At 41.9% G+C, this 20,248-nt stretch overlaps 1 protein-coding gene across 3 annotated transcripts in view; it reads right to left on the bottom strand.

The window, feature by feature from the left end:
• Window positions 1-7,482: 7,482 nt before the first annotated feature.
• CCDC85A (coiled-coil domain containing 85A) overlaps window positions 7,483-20,248 on the bottom strand; it is a 188,775-nt gene continuing 176,009 nt past the window's right edge. Inside the window, exons 4-6 of one of the 3 annotated variants that reach the window (XM_077812021.1) lie at window positions 18,471-18,590; window positions 11,360-11,458; window positions 7,483-7,572 (exon numbers count right to left, since the gene is read on the bottom strand). In XM_077812021.1, the coding sequence (XP_077668147.1) occupies window positions 7,483-7,572; window positions 11,360-11,458; window positions 18,471-18,590 (309 nt within the window). The remainder of the gene's footprint in view (window positions 7,573-11,359; window positions 11,459-18,470; window positions 18,591-20,248) is intronic. The other 2 variants (XM_077812022.1, XM_077812023.1) reach the window with 2 other exon arrangements.

The raw sequence follows: 20,248 nt of genomic DNA, 5'->3' as shown, positions 1-20,248 counted from the left end.
CCCCCCAGAAGAGTGCCCTTTAAAAGACATGGTGGGGGGGGACACAGAGAGAGTTTAGCCACAGTAGGAGGATGGTGTGGATCTTCCCTTTCTGTCCTCCTGGTCCCGGGATCTCTCTGTTACTTAACAGGCTGAACTTTTGGTGAGGAAAGAGACTTTGACCCAACCCAGCAGCCACCTCCTTGTGGGCCACCATACTTGTTGAGAAACACTGTATTTAAAAAAAATGGCAAGGCATAGCAAATATGCTTCATTGGGCATGTACTGGTCTTCACAGACAAGGTCAGCTCCCACACTGCTCTCCTGGGCAACACAGTATGGGGAGGAGGTAAGTAGTCCTCAGTGGTGAAAGAACAGGTGAAGGACTATTTAGAAAAGCTGGACATGCACAAGTCTATGGGTCCAGATCTCATGCATCCAAGGGTGCTGAGGGAATTGCCTGATGTGATTGCAGAGCCATTGGCCATTGTCTTTGAAAACTTGTGGTGATCGGGGGAGATCCCTAATGACTGGAAAAAAGCAAATATAGTGCCCATCTTTAAAAAAGGGAAGAAGGAGAACCCGGGGAAGTACAGGATGGTCAGCCTCACCTCAGGCCCTGGAAAAATCATGGAGCAGGTCCTCAAGGAAACCATTTTGAAGCACTTGGAGGAGAGGAAGGTGATTAGGAACAGTCAACATGGATTCACCAAGGGCAAGTCATGCCTGACGAACCTGATTGCCTTCTATAACTAGCTCTGTGGATATGGGGAAAGCAGTGGACATGATATATCTTGACTTTAGCAAAGCTTTTGATATGGTCTCCCACAGTATTCTTGCCAGCAAGTTAAAAAAGTATGGACTGGATGGATGAATGGAATATAAGGTGGATAGAAAGCTGGGTAGATTTTCAGGCTCAACAGGTAGTGATCAATGGCTCGATGTCTAGTTGGCAGCCAGTATCAAACGGAGTACCCCAGGGGTTGGTCCTGGGGCTGGTTTTGTTCAACATCTTTATTAATGATCTGGATGATGGGATGGATTGCAACCTCAGCAAATTTTCAGATGACACTAAGCTGTGGGGAGAGGTAGACAAGCTGGAGGATAGGGATAGGGTCCAGAGTGTCCTAGGCAAATTGGAGGACTGGGCCAAAAGAAATCTGATGAGGTTCAACAAGGACAAGTGCAGAGTCCTGCACTTAGGACGGAAGAATCCCATGCACCACTACAGGCTGGGGACCGACTGGCTAAGCAGCAGTTCTGCAGAAAAAGACCTGGGGATTACAGTGGATGAGAAGCTGGATATGAGTCAGCAGCATGCCCTGGGGCTGCATTAGTAGTAGCATTGCCAGCAGATTGAGGGAAGTGATTATTTCCCTCTATTTAGCACTGGTGGGGTCACATCTGGAGTACTGCATCCAGTTTTGGGCCCCCCAATACAGAAAGGATGGGGACAAATTGGAGAGAGTCCAGTGGAGGGCAACGAAAATAATCAGGGGGCTGGGGCACATGACTTATGAGTAGAGGGAGAGGGAACTGGGCTTGTTTAGTCTGCAGAGGAGAAGAGTGAGGGGGGATTTGATAGCAGACTTCAACTACCTGAAGAGGGGTTCCAAAGAGGATGTAGCTCAGTTGTTCTCAGTGTTGGCAGATGACAGAACAAGGAGCCATGGTGTCAAGTCACAGTGGGGGAGGACTGGGTTGGATACTAGGAAACACTATTTCACTAGGAGGGTGGTGAAACACTGGAATGGGTTACCTAGGGAGGTGGTGGAATCTCCATCCTTAGAGGTTTTGAAGGCCCAGTTTGACAAAGCCATGGCTGGGATGATTTAGTTGGTGTTGGTCCTGCTTTGAGCAGGAGGCTGGACTAGATGACCTCCTGAGGTCTCTTCCAACCCTAATCTTCTGTGGTTCTATGATTCTATGGTTGACATAAATAGATACACCTCATTATGTATAGAGCCAGGTCTAGTTCCTGCTGAGTTTACTGGACACACTTTTAGATTCTCAGCTCTCTACAAGCAATAGGAGTAGCTCCTTCTTTGTGGGTGTGTCTTTAAAAGTTATTAGGGGCATTCCCAGTAGTGGCTTCAAACAGGTCATGGCCTATATATCCTTAGCTGAATGTTTCACCTGAGCCTGTATAATAGTTTTTAAGGTTGGATCTTGCAGAAATATGCCTAGAAGATGTATTTGCTGTTCCGTTTTGTAGGAAACTGGTCTCCCTGAGCATATTTTTTCACATATCACAACCTTACCTCACCCACTTTGTCTCTCTTGAGATTAATGTGGATGTTTAGGTGATTTATCAATGTATATCCTGATACTAAAGCCAAGGAATCCGTAACTTTGAGGAGACTTACTCTGTTGGACTTCTGTATGTAGGCAGTTGCTCAGCACTACAGAAGAAGGTTTTGGAGTTTTATGAAATTTGGAGAATATTGTTATTGTTACTGCATGAGAGGTTTTTCTTTTGTGAATTATCATGAGTCATAAAGCTTCTGTCTCTGTAGGTCAGTGGTGGGCAACCTGCGGCCCGAGGGCTTCACGTGGCCCATCAGGGTAATCTGCTGGTGGGCCATGAGACAGTTTGTTTACATCGACCATCCACAGGCACGTTCACCCACAGCTCCCAGAGGCTGCAGTTCCCGCAGCTCCCATTAGCCAGTAATGGTGAACCGCGGCCACTGGGAGCTGCGGGCAGCCGTGCCTGCAGATGGTCAGTGTAAACAAACTGTCTCATGGCCTGCTAGCGGATTACCCTGATGGGCTACGTGTATCCTGCGGGCCGCAAGTTGCCCACCACTGCTGTAGGTCATATTAAGATCTTTGGTTACACTTGTGTAACACTATTGTCTTCAGATTATAACCTCAGTCTCACCTGTGCTTTCAATGGCACACTTCAAAGTGGACTCAAGTTAATTTAAGGCCAGCAGGGACCATTACGATCACCGAGTCTGACCTCCTGCAGAACACAGGACATAGAACCTCATCAAGTCATTTTTGCATCAAGACCACATTTTCAGTTTGAGCTATAGCATATATTTTAGAGAGATATCCTGCCTTTATTTAAAACCTTCAAGTGATGGAAATTCCACTGCACCCTTAGGCAAGTTGTTCCAGTGGCTAATTACTTTCACAGTTAAAACTGTGTCTCTTATTTCTAGTCTGAATTTGTCTAGCTTTAGCTTCCAACCAGTGCACCTTATTAAACCTTTTTCTGTGAGATTAAAGAGCTGCTTCTACTCCTCCATGATATTGTCCTTTGCTTATGCAACCAAGGATTGCATCTCTTCCCCATGTAAATTCTTGATAATGTTATCAAATCACCTCTTAATCATCTCGTGGATTAACTAAGTAGCTTGATCTTCTTTAGTCTCTCACAATAAAACGTGATTTCTGGACATCAGATCATTCTTGTAGCACTTCTCTGAACCTTTTCCAATTTGTTAACATTATTTTTGAAGTGTGGGCACCAGAACTAGACCCAGGATTCCAGTAACTGTCTCGCTAATGCTGTATGCAAAGCTAATACCCCCTCCTTTTTACTCCTGCTTGATATCACCTCCCCCCACATTTATACATCCAAGGATTGCATTCACCTGCTTAGCCACACCCTTGCATGGGAGCTCATGTTCAATTGGTAAACTATCATAATCCTTAAGTCCTTTTCAGAGTCACTGCTTTCCAGGATAGTCAGCCAATTTATAAGTGTGACCTACATTCTTTGTTCCTAGATACGTGACCTTGCATTTGACTGGAGTAACACACATTGTTCAAATGAACCCATTTTACCAAGCGAACCAGGTCGGTCTGTAAAACTGACCTGTTCCCATCCATTATTTACCATTCTGCCACTTTTGGTGTCATATGCAAATTTTCTCCCAGCTCATTCATAAAGTCAATGAATAGCATTTGGCCAAGAACAGATACCTGTGGGATTCCACTAGAAACACCCCTAATGGGTAATAGATTCCAAAAACTAATTGTAAATGGAGAATTATCAGCCAGTTTTTAGCCCATTTAAATTGGCTGCATGGACACAGGAGAACTGTACTCTATTTCTGACTCTGCCACTCATTGCTTGGTGACCTTGGACAAGTCACTTTACCTCTCTGACTTGTTTTAATAATAAATTAGTATCAGGTGCAACTGTTAGAACCTCACCATCAATAGCATTGTTTGCTAACAAGAAAGAACAGAATTTGCACTTGATCCTGAAGTGGTAATAGGAGTAAAAAGCAGCAAAAATTCCTTTTGGCACTGAAGTCAGCAGATAGGACACTGCATACATATAAGGAGAATATTACTTCAATTAGGACCATTTTTTACATAGTGAAGCACAGTTAAAGGCTAAATGATTCCCAAAATATATGTTGAAGTCTCTCAGATTAGAGATTAGGATAGAATAACTGCTCTTAAAATTCTATTAGTCTCATTACACACAAGTAGTAAGATGTTGCTCCTTCTGGACCTCAGCACAGATATGTAGATGGAAGATGGTGACCCTGATAAGTCCTTTCATAAAGGGAAGAAGCTGAAGCCTTTCAGTTTTACATTCTGAATTATGCTACTTTTATCCTAATTTTCTTCTTTGTTGACCAATGTATATTATGGGATTTAGGGCAATAGTTAAAAGAAAGTGATGAGCAATGAAGAACCTAAAATCCAGGGCAAAATCTATGACGTATTTTTCTTTCTGTTCAGAAACATTTCTGAGCGAGTGCTTATTACAGTGAAAAAGGATTTAGCCACAGTAGTTTTCTTTTCTCGATAGGAAGTGACTGTTTAACAAAAAAAACAAAAAAAACAATTCCTATTCAGAAGCACTAAGACAATCTCACAGGACATTTGCCAAAAGATACTGATTTCAATCCTCAGTTATGGCCAAAGACTCCTGGAATAGTCTCAGAAGTGACCCTGGGCTCCTTTCATTCTTGACCAGCTGTATACCAATCTGAACTCATGCACAACAAGGCTGCTTTAAATTAAGCCATTTGCAAATGGAACCCATGGACCAACAGGGCAGAGTGGGCTCACCATCCCATAAAGAATCCTTGGCTAGTTCCTGTTGCTCATGGCAGCTCCCTATATGCCACCAGCAGGAAGGAGTGGATGGAGTAGAAGCCACCATGTTGGCTCTACATCACAAGCAATTATCCCTACACTGAGGTGATCTTCCCATGCCCAGCTATATCAGAATGATAAATTGTTCTGTGCCAGCTACCTGTCATAAACCAACAGCACCACACAGTAGGATCTGGCCCAGTGTGTTTAAGCAGCAGAATCTAAGCAGTAGGGAGTAGTCAAGACAAGTTAAGGGGCCAGAATTTCTATTTTTGAGCATCCAGTTCTTCCAGTGACTGCAGTGGGAGATAGAGCTAGATAATGTATTTTTGAGCACTAATGTAACTACTATACAAGAAGTATTTAGAATAGATCTCTCAGTGAACAGAATTTGCTTTTGGCAACAGTTCACATATCTCATGAAATGCATCATTAAAAGAAAGCAAACAACTATGGGATTAAATAATTTATTACCGTTGCTAAAATGAACACAGATACTTGATACCCAGTTGTATGCAGAACTGTAAAAAAATAGTTTTAATACAGTATCAAAATTTACACAAGTGTAACGTCAAAAGACCAGTGTCCCTTGAATTAGCCCCTGCAGGTAAATACTACTCTTTTACTCCCCTCCCCCCCATGTTATAGGAATACAACAATTTAAGTTTAATGATAAAACTGCTTGAGAGAAAAATATGGAAATGTAACAAGCATTTTTTTTATATATAAGAACTATTTTAAAAATGCCATGTTTCAAAATTAAAAACCAGATTCTGCAGTCCTCACTCAAGGAAAAGGAATCAACAAGAGTTGTGCCTGAGAAAGGAATGCTGGATTGGAGGCCTTACATCTCTGTTGAATGGTACCAAATAAAATGACAGAACAGATATAATTACTGCCACAAATTAATCCATAACAGTTTTCTGAAGACAGGAAGCTGATTTTACACCACCATATAAAAAAGGTTGCACAGCAGCCCAACTACATTCCACTTCCAACAAACCAGTATACAATATATAACAAGCCCACAAAAACCAGAGAATATCACCTTTGAATCAAATTTTAGTAATCAAGAACAAACCCAAAACCTGGGAATTGTTGCATTCCTATTTTTTGATGCTCAGCTATGGTAAAAAGTTAAGCAACAGCATTCAGTCACAAGCCTGTCGCACATTCATACAAGAAAGTATTTGTTGCATTTAGATATACACGAAATACCTATCATAGCATTTCAATACACACAATCTAATGTTATACACACAGAAAAAAATTAAACTAAGCACATCTAGGGCACCTCCTGGTCAAAACTCAGGCAATCTGAACAAGAGCTTTTAGCCTCAGAATAAATTAAAGACATGCTTTGAGAAGAATAAAAGTTTTATTTGAAAGAACATTACAGTAGGCAAGGAAAGCTTTTCATAAATGCAGTGCAATCTTTTAGACTCATTTTTCTTAAATAAAACAGCATGTCTCTAAACTAAATGGTAGAAATTAGCATTGGCAATTGGAAAATGCTCTCAGAAAAGAACTCTGATGGTGGTTTTGGTTTGAGGTCTTAAATATTGTTACCTCAGTGTTCTATTCGCAGGGTGCTGCCCATCATGTATGTTTCCAGGAGGCATGCACAAAAGAGAATGCAAAAAGTCTATCTTCACTTTCATTTAGAAAGAAATTGTGTTTTGCTACATGTACTGTAGTTTTTGCTACACTACTGGCTGGTTAGGAGATTTTATTGTCTTTTAGCACCTCAAATGCAAGTATTCTAAAAAAAAGTAATTTCAGCTGCAAATTGCCTAAGCACCATTAACTAATACTGTCGACTGAAGCGTGAGCTACCAAGTAACTGACTTTCCTGTAACTGTGATGACTCAAGGCACAGTTTTTTGGTGTCTCTCCACTCTGGTGAAAAACTCCTGCTAAACCTAATTAAAATTCATTCAGACTCAATGAAGGTTCACCATAACTGTCTTTAAAAAAAAAAAAAACATTTTTGTGTATCTCCTGCAGAATACCAATTATGTTTTAAATAAGAAGCATTCAGATCTCTTCATTCTGAGCGTGTATTTTTGAATGACAATGCCATGGCTAAGAGGCAGAGTTTAACTCTACAGTATCCTGAAATGACAGTGCCAGGACTCTAGGGTACATAACTGTTGTCTGAAAGACTTTTATGAAGAAGCTGTGCCAATTTTCAAAGCAGTAGTGTAGTCAAGAGTAAACAGAGTTTACCCACTTCTCAGTCAGAGAGTATGGAGTTTAGGTCAGTTTATCCACTTTTTTTTAACCACTTCACCACTGTTTCAAAGAAGTCATGTATACTGCATGTAGACATCCTGTTGTCAGCTGAGAAGTTACTGTGGATAGAGTAAGTTCCCTCTATCCGTCACTTGCATTTAAACTCTATCTTCTGAGAGGGGTGACACTCAGGTCCTTTTACATAGGTCCTTTATACTGATTTCCTGACAAATGTTGTCTAATTCCAGGACATGAACCTGCAGCATCTCCAAGCTTCCGCCACACAACCTAAAGGCAAGTGATAGAAAGAGATGTCAGCTATATCATCCAACCAAAAGTGGATTTGTGTATCTGTATGCATTATATATATATATATATAAATATATATACACACACACACACACACACACCATGCAGCATAGACAGAAATAGAGGCAGAGAGACAAAGGAAGAAGGAAGAATAAATTTGGAAGGAGATTCAGTATTTTCGTTTTTGACCATCTGTTACTTAGAAGTCTGTTCAGGAGCAATGTCTGTCCTGAAAACAAGGGCCAGGTTTGGAAATCTTTATGCAATCATTTATTAGGCAAAACTCCCATCAAAGTCAATTTCAGACACACAGGCCCCAATGCAGCAAAGAGTTTAAGCAAGTGCTTAGCTTTAAGAACATGAGTAGTCCCATTGAAATCAACAGAAGTGGTCCTATACTTAAAGTTAAGCACATACTCCAGTGCTTTTGCTGGATCAGGGTCACACATGATTTAGTAAGAATTTTCAAGTTTTTTCATAGTGTGGACTACATGTGAACAAATTTGCTCCTTGTCCTCACCTCTGTTCCCATTCATGATTGTATTAAATACATGCCACAACTACAACAATTGTTAGCACAGAAGGTAATATTAGGAAAGCATTTAGTGTATTCTTAGTTGGCTTTTAATGTAGTTTACAAACAGGAAACAAGAACAGTTAGCAACACATGACTTGGCATCTTTCTCTGGACCACCAAGAAGCAAGCAATGGACAAGATTGGTTATTAAAAAGAGAAATAGAAGCAAGACAAGGTCAGAAGTAAAGATAAAATATGGGAGTACAAATTCAAGCACAGGGCTGTGAAGGGATTTGTCTTTGGACCAGTTGGATGGGCCCAAACCAAGACTCCAGACCCCATCACCCTCTGAATTTTGTGTTCCAAATTGCTCCCACATTGTGGCCTGAGCTCATGTCTGATTTGAAGGAGATGGGTGGAATTAACAAAAAAGGCCATTCCTAACAAAACAGTAACAGTAAAAATCATGGAAAACATGTTGATAACCAGAGACCAGTGTCATACCTATAGCACAGTAATTGACACCTATAGGCTAGTTTCACAAAGGGACTTAAGTGTCCTGATGCCTCTAGAGCGAGGCAGCAGTGCATATGCTGAGACGCAGAAACATAGATGACTTTTACTGCAAAAACTTAGGCGCCTGCTGGGTTAGGCGGCAGGTGAGTGGGAGGCTGCGAATCACAGTGGTGCCTACATCTGGGATTTACGCACCTAACTAGCACTTTAGGTCCCAAAGTCCCAGATTTAGGTGCCACTAGGATTCACAAAATCCCCACTTAGCTGCCCCCTAACCCTCAAACGTAGTTGGTACCAAACTTTTTGCTGCAAAAGTTCCCTAGTCACCCAGCAATTGTGAGGAGGGGGCGGATTAAGAAGCAGTTCCCTCAAAACTTTTAGCCCAGTGGTTCGGATGTGAAAGATGCCCAATTCCTCTTTATTTTTCAAGAGAGTCATTGGAGCAGGGGGACTGGAATGCCCTATCCACCAGGATATAGAGCCATGCTCACATTGTCTCCAGCTCAGTGACTTCAATTATTTAGCAAAGTGGAACAGCTTCAACTGGCGAGACTGAGGGAGATTCACATCAGACTATCCCATAGCTCAGTGGTTAGGGCCCTCCCCTGAGAGGTGATAGATCTCTGTTCAAAACCCTTTTCATCAGGTGCTAGGGAGACTTGAATGGGGGTTAATATCAGAATCTGAATCAGACAACCACATGGGATCTGTTGTTACCAGCAGCCACCTTTGCTTACGTGTATAAAGCAACCTATATGCGGGCCTTGAAGCTATTCCAGCATATTGAGTTTGGTACTAGTTAGGATTTTCACTGGCACCTGTCTGAAGACATAGAGCAATGTGGGCCAAGCATCTCAAGAGTGGCCGCAAATACCCACATTTGTGCCCACAAAAGGCACATTTCTCCTCAATCAAGTAATTATATGTGGAACCTCATTTGTGTGGGCATGTCTAAACGAGCAGATACGCCCCAGCGTGCTACACAGCAACTCTACAGTGCTCCAGCAAGCCATGCACTAAATAGCAATGTGGACACTGCTGTGGCATGCTAGAAGTTTCCTAGTGAGCCCTGATATACTGTTGATACAAACAGTAGTATTTCAATAAGCACTAGGGAACTTTGTGAGCAGTAGCATGGTTCACCTGGACAGTTAGCGTGCAGCACGCTGGAGCACCTCAGATTTATGTTGCAGCAAGCTGGGCAGAAGTTCTGGCTTTTGAAAGCCAGCTCACAGTAGCTAATATGAGAGAATAACTCCAAATGTACCTATGATTGTTACTTGTGATAAGACAGTGGCTTGAGGCGCCAATCAAAAATCACATGTTTCACTGTACTAAGCACTGTACAAACGCAAAGTAAAAGATCTATTTAAATGTTATGTAGACACCCAATGTGAATAAAAAGAGGAATGTGTTAGAAATGGTGTCTTTTCCTCTTGAGGAACTGGCATAATTTCCATCATTAGTGTGGAATGCAAATGCATCCTGAGGGGAGAATGTGCCCCTTCGTGTAAGTTAGGGGAATCCTTAAGGATGGAAAGTGTGCTGAAAACATTACAAGGCCTTCATATTCTGTGATGCAGACTTTTTATAAACTGAAAAACCACATAGTAGATAAATATTTTTAAAAATAAAACCAAACTTTTCAGACTTGACTATGACTTTGGGGTCTCAACAGTTAGAGTGCCCAACTTGAGATATGTCAGAGGGCTGACCACCTACCCTCTGAAAATCAGGTCCTTTTAAGATGTCCCAAACTGAGCACCTAAAAATTATGGTAACCCCCAAAAATCGACAGTGACTATTGAAAACCCTGACCCAGAACACAGAGGCAAAATGATCACAAGACAAACATTTCACCTAACCCCGACTCTCCCCTCCCCCCAAAAAAAAAAACCCAAAAAACCAGGAGCAAAGTAATGATTCTGTAAGTCCTAGGAAACTAGTGAGAATTAAAACAAAAGAATAATTAGCTAATCAAAGGCTTGCTCTTCATCTGAATACACAGGGATAACCTGAGGAGAAACAAAAATTTTAAAAGTTTAAAGAATATAAGCAATAATGGAGTAAAAACATTTAGCTTTTCCCTGCTGAGCAGATGGGAAAAAAAAAGAAAAGTATTTTTAAACAAAAATATTAAATTTTAAACTCAAAACATAAGTGCATTGGGAAGAAGTGGTTGTGTCAGATATAATACATGAACATTTCAGATATGAAATTATGTAACTATTGGGAAGTTTTATGGATAACTATAACAATATTTATAATTTAGAAAATATTTTTATCCATAAATCGTAAAGCTCCATGTACAGGTGGGTAATTATTACTAACATTTTATAGATGGGGAAACGAAGGAACCAAGATGTTAATATACCTGCCCAGTGTCACACAGAGATTAGCCATCTTTTAACATCCTAGTCTTGATGACAAAACTGAGAATAAAACCCAGGTCTCCTGAGTCCCATTCTAGTGTCTTATTCACTGGATCACTTTCTCTCTTTATAGATATATATTTATATGTTATAACAAAACATGCTGACCAAAGTGTAACAATTATTTAGTTCATAAAAGTTCAGTAAATTATATTATTGAAAAATCAGAGTATAAGTGGCTTCATTTTCAAATGAAAACTTTAAAGGCATATTGTCAGCAATTTTTAAATATTAATAACCTGGGTACAAATATTGTTTCAGGTTTCAGTACAGAATACAAAATTAAGCACATTAAACTTACATTGCACATTTCTCTGACTATAGCTTTTTCTGTCTCACTAAGGTCATGATCATATTCTTTACCATGCTGCCGATCTATATTTTCCTGAGCTTCCAAGACCTGGGTATGTTAAAAAAAAAAAGTAAATTTTATTTTACAAATGGAATTTGTTCTTCAACTACAATAAGAACATTAAGAAATGTAATCTCTAAAAAGGCCTTTTCAGGGTAAGAATATGCATGTGTAATTGAATAATAGATTTAAGTGTAATGAAGCAGATCAGAGTATGTAGTCAGCACACAGTTTCCTCCAGTATACAATGAAATTGGACTAGATTTAAAAACTTGATGCAAAAATTACTGAGTGAGGTTCTATTGCCTCTGTTATGCAGGAGGTCAGAACAGGTGATCCTAATGGTCTCTTTTGGCCTTAAGCTGTGAAAAGGGCTGTACCTTACATCAGTACTATAACCTACATGGAACATGTATACAGTAGAACCTAAAAGATATGAACACCAGAGTTACGGACTTACCGATCAACCGACACCCTGTGAAACTGGAAGTCATCAATCAGACAGTAGTGCAGAGAAAAAGAAAAAAAAGCAAATACTGTACTGCCTTGGGGCATTAGACCCGAGGCTCTGGGCCTCAGCCACTGGGGGGGTTGGTCTCCAGGCGGACGGGGGGCTCAGGGGTTCTGACCCTCGGGAGCCCTGTGGCTCCGTTTCCGGCTTCTGCTCTGCAGGGGGTGTCAGGGCTTGGGGCTTCAGCCCCATAGCTCTGCTCCCACTTTCAGCCCCGGGGGTGCTGGGGCTTGAGCTACGAGGGGAGTGCCAGTTTCAGCCCCAGAGCTCCCCCTGTAGCTAAAGCCCCAATCTCCCCCGCACACACACACCTGCTGAAACCAGGAGTGGAGCTGCTCGGCTGTAGCCCTGAGCCCCAGCGCAAGCCAGGAACAGAGCTGTGAGGCTGAAGCCCCGATCCCTGGTCCCACAGGCACCAACTCCCTGGTGAAACCAGGAGCGGTCTGGCGCTTCGCACAGGGCAGCTTCGGGGCTGAAGCTCTGAGCCCCAGTGCCCCCCACGAGGCTGAAACCAGGAGCTAAGCTGCAGGGCTGAAATCCAAGTCCCAGCACTCCCCCCAGATCTAAAGCCCTGAGCTCTGGTGCTCCCGGGGGGTAGAAGCCCTGAGCCCCCTGCCGGAAGCCCTGGTGGCCCCTAAGGTCAGAAGCTCCAACACACACACCCTGCTGGGAGTCCTGACCCTCCGCCTCAACCCTGCAGTTTCAGCTCCAATTCCCCCATGTCTGAAATCCATCACGTCTTTTTCAGAGTTACTATAATTTCAGTTACAGCCCCCATTCCCAAGGTGTCCGTAACTCTGAGGTTCTACTGTATCTCTACATGGAAATATGGCTTTTGGGTGATAAAACAATACTGGCCATTACATAAAAGCATGTGCTTCCATATTAAATGTTCACAGAGTTATTTCATATGTAACCTAGTTATGTAGTCTTTAACCAGGCAAAACTCCCGAAGAAACGGTTGATTCTATTTGGGAAAAAACACTCAAAGGGAAGGATAACCACCTTTAAATCCCTCCTGGCCAGAGGAAAAACCCTTTCACCTGTAAAGGGTTAAGAAGCTAAGATAACCTCACTGGCATCTGACCAAAATGACCAATGAGTAGACAAGATACTTTCAAAGCTGGAGGGGGAGGGGAGAAACAAAGGGTCCTCTCTGTCTGTGTGATGCTTTTGCCGGGACCAGAGCAGGAATGCAGGTCAGAACTCCCGTAAAGAGTTAGTAAGCAATCTAGTTAGATATGCGTTAGATTCTGTTTTGTTTAAACTGCTGATACAATAAGTTGTGCTGAATGCGATGTATATTCCTGTTTTTGTATCTTTTTGTAACTTAAGGTTTTGCCTAGAGGGATTCTCTATGTTTTGAATCTGACTACTCTGTAAGGTATTTCCCTTCCTGTTTTTACAGAGGTTTTTCTTTTACTTTTTCTTTAATTAAAATTCTCTTTTAAGAACCTGATTGCTTTTTCATTGTTCTTAAGATCCAAGGGTTTGGGTCTGTGTACACCTATGCAAATTGGTGAGGATTTTTATCAAGCCTTCCCCAGAAAAGGGGGTGTAGTGCTTGGGGGGGTAGACGTTTCCAAGTGGGCACTTCCCCTGTTATTTTTGTTAGACACTTTGGTGGTGGCAGCATAAGGTCCAGGGACAAAAGGTAAAACAGTTTGTACCTTGGGGACGTTTTAACCTAAGCTGGTAAAAATAAGCTTAGGGGATCTTTCATGCAGGTTCCCACATCTGTACCCTAGAGTTCAGAGTGGGGAAGGAACCTTGACAGGATTCGATTCAAATAAAAAAATCCATGCCATTCACTCAGCCCTACTAATTTAATATTGGTTACTAGAAGTTAACCTCTTCCCATTTAGGATTGAGGATTTAGTGCAAATGTTCTACTTGTCACAAGCAATAGTGGTATCTATGCTTTCCATTTTACTGGCTAATTAGTCATCTTCTTCCTGTAAATATGCACAGAAACGATGGGCCCATTGACATCAATGTGCTTTGGACTAGGCCATTGGGATTTGGATTCAGGTGAGGATCCTGATTCAGCAGAGCACTTACACAAACACACTTAACTTTGAAGTCAATGGAATTTAAACACATGCTTAACTTAAGCATGTGCTCAAGTGCTTTACTAAACTGAAGCTTGGGGGGCACCTTTCTCAGATACACCACATAGGAGCTGATTTTTTGTGTGCTCTGGAGAATTGCATTTAAAATCAACTTAATGCTTAATAGATTTAAGTTTTGAGGAAAACAAAGTTCTAATTTATTTTATTTTTGCAAAATATTTATGAGGTGATGGTGAAAGGTGCTACTCTCTTCTATGTTCTGAGTCACTGAGGTACAAACCCTCAGGATGTAACTCGCCCTATATAGACAATTGTTAAAGGGTCTGTGGGGGTTAAGTCACTCCTGGATGGAAAGTAAAAAACTTTCCGAAATTCCTTTATGTTGCAGAGCATCTGCACAAAAGGAGGGTCAGTGGCCAACTTCACCTTACACTGTGGGTATGTCTACATAGGAATAAAAAACCCACGGCTGGTCTGGGTCAGCTGACTCAAGCTCCCAGAGCTCACGCTGCAAGGCTGAAAAATCGCTATGTAGATGTTCAGGTTTAGACTGCAGCCAGAACTTTGGTGATGGTGGTGATGGTGGCGGGTCGCACAGCTTGGGCTCCAGACCAAGCCTGAATGTCCACACAGAGATTTTGAGCCCCGACAGCCCAAGCTCCACAAGCCCGAATTCGCTGACCCCGGCTAGCTCTTGCCATGCCACAGGAGCTATCCCTGTGTAGACATACCCTCAGTGATCTTAAGTCAGGAGCCTTAGGCCTGGTCTACAGTTAGGGCTTGTAAACCAACTAAAAGGTGTAACGGCAACATGCACAAATTAAAGTACATTACCCTCATGTGGATGCTCTCACTCAGAAGTAAAGGATTAAGTTACAGCAAATTAAGACCACTTTACTCCTGAGTGACATCAGCCAGACAGGGGTTTAATGTGCTTTAAATTGTGCACATGGACTTCACGCATTTAGTTGATTCATCTTAACTTTCCTTAGTGCAGACATTCCTGCAGAAGTTTTACCAGCATAACCATGTCAATTGAGGAGAGGGGGTGATTTTTTAATCAAATAATTATACCAGGGTACGTACACACACACAGAGTTATATTGATCAAAAAAGACTAATACTGGTATAGCTTATTCCCCTTCCTGTGCTGGAATAAGCTACACCAGAATAAGCACTTTTATACTGCTATTGTAATGCAGTTATAGAAGTTTTTAATGAATTAACTAGACCATAGAATCATAGCATATCACGGTTGGAAGGGACCTCAGGAGGTCATCTAGTCCAACCCACTGCTCAAAGCAGGACCGATCCCCTACTAAATCATCCCAGCCAGGGCTTTGTCAAGCCTGACCTTAAAAACTTCTAAGGAAGGAGATTCTACCACCTCCCTAGGTAACGCATTCCAATGTTTTACCACCCTCCTAGTGAAAAAGTTTTTCCTAATATCCAACCTAAATCTCCCCCACGGCAACTTAAGACCATTACTCCTTGTTCTGTCATCAGCTACCACTGAGAACAGTCTAGAGCCATCCTCTTTGGAACCCCCTTTCAGGTAGTTGAAAGCAGCTATCAAATCCCCCCTCATTCTTCTCTTCCGTAGACTAAACATCCCCAGTTCCCTCAGCCTCTCCTCATAAGTCATGTGTTCCAGTCCCCTAATCATTTTTGTTGCCCTCCGCTGGACTCTTTCCAATTTTTCCACATCCTTCTTGTAGTGTGGGGCCCAAAACTGGACACAGTACTCCAGATGAGGCCTCACCAGTGTCGAATAGAGGGGAATGATCACGTCCCTTGATCTGCTGGTAATGCCCCTACGTATACATCCCAAAATGCCATTGGCCTTCTTGGCAACAAAGGCACACTGTTGACTTATATCCAGCTTCTTTTCCACTGTAACCCCTAGGTCCTTTTCTGCAGAACTGCTGCCTAGCCATTCGGTCCCTAGTCTGTAGCAGTGCATGGGATTCTTCCGTCCTAAGTGCAGGACTCTGCACTTGTCCTTGTTGAACCTCATCAGATTTCTTTTGGCCCAATCCTCCAATTTGTCTAGGTCCTCTTTATCCTATCCCTACCCTCCAGCATAGTTTTAAAAAAAACAGTGTAATTTTAAAAAAAAAATCAGTAAAAATGTCTAATGTAGACAAGGCCTTGCACAGGGGCTGAGACAGCAACAAAGGACTGTGTTTAAGTACAGAGATTCCAGGAGAGTCCAAGGCTTATCTATACACAAAAGTTTCCCCACTTTATAGATACCAGTGTAGTTAAAGTGGAACAATCCCATTACTGAGTGTTGTTGGTATAAAGGGTTCTTCTACTGGTATAGCTATTCCTATATGGAAAGGGAATAAGCTCTACCTGTATGCTAGTATTACTGTGTTCATACTAGGACTTGTATCACCCCTAACCGAAACAGTTATACTGGTAAGTTTCCAGTACAGACCAGGCCCAAGACAGATAGAGGTCCAAGTGAGCAGCCTCTTGGAGACAGGGCAGTGGAGGGAGTTGCCTTGTGTGTTGTTTGTGACCACCTCTGTTCAAGGGATCAGGACTTGTGTACATTTTTCAGTTTGGCTGAAAGGAAGAAGTTTTATTTAACTGGATAAAATGTAGCGCACACAGGGAAATGCCTAGCATCATTCATCTCTATTTCTGCCTGCTGATACAATTCCTATCAGGATAAAAGCAGGGGCAACACAGCACAGAAAACGAAATTTTGGATACATCTAACCATTTTAATAACCCTAATGAGTACTTTACCACTGTAAACACATCCACTTACACCAACTAGCTATCAGACACTGTCAAAAGCATGTTGATAATTGTTCCAATCAAAGCGATTTGTCAGAGGCTATACAGAGCTAACTACAATAATCTTATTTTGTAAATCCACATGATCTCTAGGCTAAATTGTTTTGTGCAGCTTTGTTTTCCATAATGACAGCAGGTGAAATTCACCCATCCTTGGAGGGCACACACAAGACCTTTGGTGCTGCTGAAATATGCACTTCTCAAGCACAGAGGAAACTGAATGGCTTCCCCACCCCTGGATACTACAGGGCTGGGATTTGTACTGCCCCCAAGCAGACGGGGTGTAGATGGTGGCAGGGAAGACTAGGGGAGCAGCCGCTTGAACCTCAATTATGTGCAGGTGGCAGGAGGCTAGTCCTAAGCTAGAGTAGTGGATGCGGGGAGACTACCCGAACCCTTATATTCTGATGAAGAAATGGCTTTTACTGCCACAACGCCTACACATTTCACCTGCATAAAAGCTGTTTACTTAAGCTTTATGTAGGATAATTAAATGTCACCCATCCACATGTAGGATAATTCTCCTTTCCACTAACCAACAAATATTGTCAAATCAATAATACTCAGTACTTACATAGCATTTTTCATCTTCAAAGAGCTTAACCAATTCTGAGTCCAATATTGCTCATCTTACTCAGGAAAAACTCACACTGACTTTACTGGCAATTTTGTCTGAGTGAAGAGTGCAAAACTGGGACCCTTAAGTAACTAATTTATCCTTACATCATTGCCTGGTATGGCAGGTAAGGAGTTACAGTGAGTATTATTCCTGTTTTCAAATGAGTAAGCTGTGTAAGAATGATTTGCCTACACCTCACAGAAGGTTATCACTATCAGACCTGGGAGTTCCTGGTTCGATGCTCAGACCATTAGGTCACGCCTTGTCCAAACTGCCCCGAAAGGACAAGAAATTTCTATTGCATAGCTGATGCATATATAGTGGTGGGAACATGTACTTGCACAGTTGCCATGTGAAATCTCATGATATGCTAGATACCTCCTGATAGCTCATTGTAACATTTTGTTTCATTAAGGGAAGTAGTTGCTGCTAAAGTCACAAAGGGCCAGACTGTGAGCCTTCTGCTCACATAATTCCTTAGAAGTCAACAGGACTACTTCCTGTGTGTTCACCAAAGTAAGTAAGAGGTTCACAGTCTGGACCCAGGTTAGCATGAGAACTAAAGGGATTTACTCTACCTTCCAGAATGACTGTGAGATTATCGTGCATTGTTTTCAGCACTACATAGTAGGTACATCACACTCTCTGAAAACACATGACAAAGTCCATACCATGCTTGTGCATACTGTATAATTTGGTTTCATTTTTATAAAAAAATGTTTGTGATATTCATATTAATCACCTTATACTATAGCAGAGAATACATCTAGTTCACAGATCTCTTGTCGACCCTTCATCATAATCATTGTCATAAAAGAAAGTAGGTATAATTTACTACGGGAACACAATGGAACCCATTGTGCTAGACACTATACGCTCACAATGGAGAGAGTCCCTGACCCAATGAGCTCACACTCTAAGTACATGAGTGAAACAAAAAATAATGTTGTATATGAAGATATTGCAGTGATATTACTCTAAGTACAATGGAACATATGTCAAACAACATACGTAACATTCTGCATATACTGTATGGGAGTGTGTTACCTTAATAGCATTTACCACTGCTTCAGGCTGCTGAGAAGGTGAGACATGTCCACTGAAGCTAGCTGGATGGTTTGGAGAGCAGTAACTCCCATCCGCCCCTGATGGCATCCTAAGGGGACCCTTAGTAGAAAATTAAAAACTATTTAATAATGAAAGGTGTTTGTAACTAATTAAGCAGATGTAAATTTTTTAAAAAGTCAGTTTATCATGTGAGCATGGAGGGCATATTTCATTCAAAACCTTTCCCTATCTCTGTGCCATGCTTGTGCTACTTTCAATAATAAAAAGACCTGAATTAAGTCTAAAACACCTCAGCTACATTGAGCAAATTGCCTGAGTTTGATTCTCGAAAGATACTCGTTACCCTTGTGAGTGGTCACCTACTATCATGGAGAGGAAACCTGGTTAAGTGGTTAGAGCACAAGGCAGAATCAGGTGCTTTGGCTCTATTCTCAGCTTTGCCACTAACTTAACATCTGCAAGGTGTTCTACCAAGGTCTGTCTGTGCAGAGCAGCTTGCTGTCCTGGAGCCTCACTGAAATCTTGAGCATGCCACTGAACTTTTCTGTGGCTCAGTTTTCCCATCTGGGAAATTAGGATACTTACTGACAGTCTTCAGAAGGGTGTTGTGAAGCTTAAAGGGAAACAGTTTTGGCCCCAAATATACTTGTCACCGTTCAGGGCAACTGCACCTGTTTTCACCTCCATGGTCCAGTTCCTCAGCTGTCACCTCTCTTGGGAAGAGACCTGTGTCTCTCTCCCTCCTGACCAGGGTTTTTCCAAGCCGCACAGTTCCCTGCCTACACTGAGTTCCCAGCAAGTCAGACTACGCAGGCCTGCTTTGCTTTCTCCTCAGAGGCTATACACAGAACAATTGCCCTCAGTTAAAAGTTTCCACACAGCCCATTCTGAGCAAACACATATATTTTTAAGGTGAAGGCATTACAAAGGAAACATATTACAACAATAAACAAAACCTACACACATGCTAATAAGCTTAGCAGAGATCATCCCAGTTCTAGCAAGGGCTCAGGAAGGATTCAGTCCATGAAATCCCACCAAGGGGTTTTTCTGTGGTCACAAGTTCAGAACAGCTTTTGTTCAGAACAAGCACACCCAGGACTCAGAGTCACTCATTTATACAGTTTGGGTCTTTGGTCTTGGGACCCTGGGAACAGATAATCAGCAAAGGTCCCCTCCTCAGGGTGAAACTTCAAAAGATGAGCTCTTGTATACCCAGAGAAGGTATATTCCCCTGGAGATTTTCTGGGAAACCCACCTAGCTTTGTTTGTCCCATAAGTTCATTTTTGTCTGGCACATTGTTTTAAACAGTCCTTTGATGATCATAATACTTCCCAGGGTTTACACTGGTCACATCTCCCCTACTGAAGTTACACAGAATTGCACATTAACACAAACTTTGCATTTTGAATACAATGGACTCCAAAGGTACTTAAACTTAATTCATTAAGGTTTTTTTCCCCCAGGATTTTGCAGGAAATCACTGTATCTGTCACAGTAGGTTTTGAGAATGCCTAACCGCAATCAAAATGTTTCCATGAGTTGGGGGTTGGATTTTTTAATTCCAGTTAAATTGACTGGGAAGAGTTAAAATTTTGGAACATTCCCCTGTAGAGTTTGCAGCCCAAATACTGCTGTGTCTTATTTGGAGAGGAGCAGTGTGAGTGGGGAAAGATACATGACTCCTGATTTATCCTTTCCCCACTTTAAACATATGCAGTCTGCTGAAGATAAAGTGACAGGTGGTCCCTCGAAA

The sequence above is a fragment of the Eretmochelys imbricata genome, chromosome 3, assembly GCF_965152235.1.
Source record: "Eretmochelys imbricata isolate rEreImb1 chromosome 3, rEreImb1.hap1, whole genome shotgun sequence".
In the NCBI taxonomy this organism is placed as follows: domain Eukaryota; kingdom Metazoa; phylum Chordata; order Testudines; family Cheloniidae; genus Eretmochelys; species Eretmochelys imbricata.
Note: the sequence above shows the minus strand (reverse complement) of the source record. Positions and strands in the feature narration are given on the sequence as shown.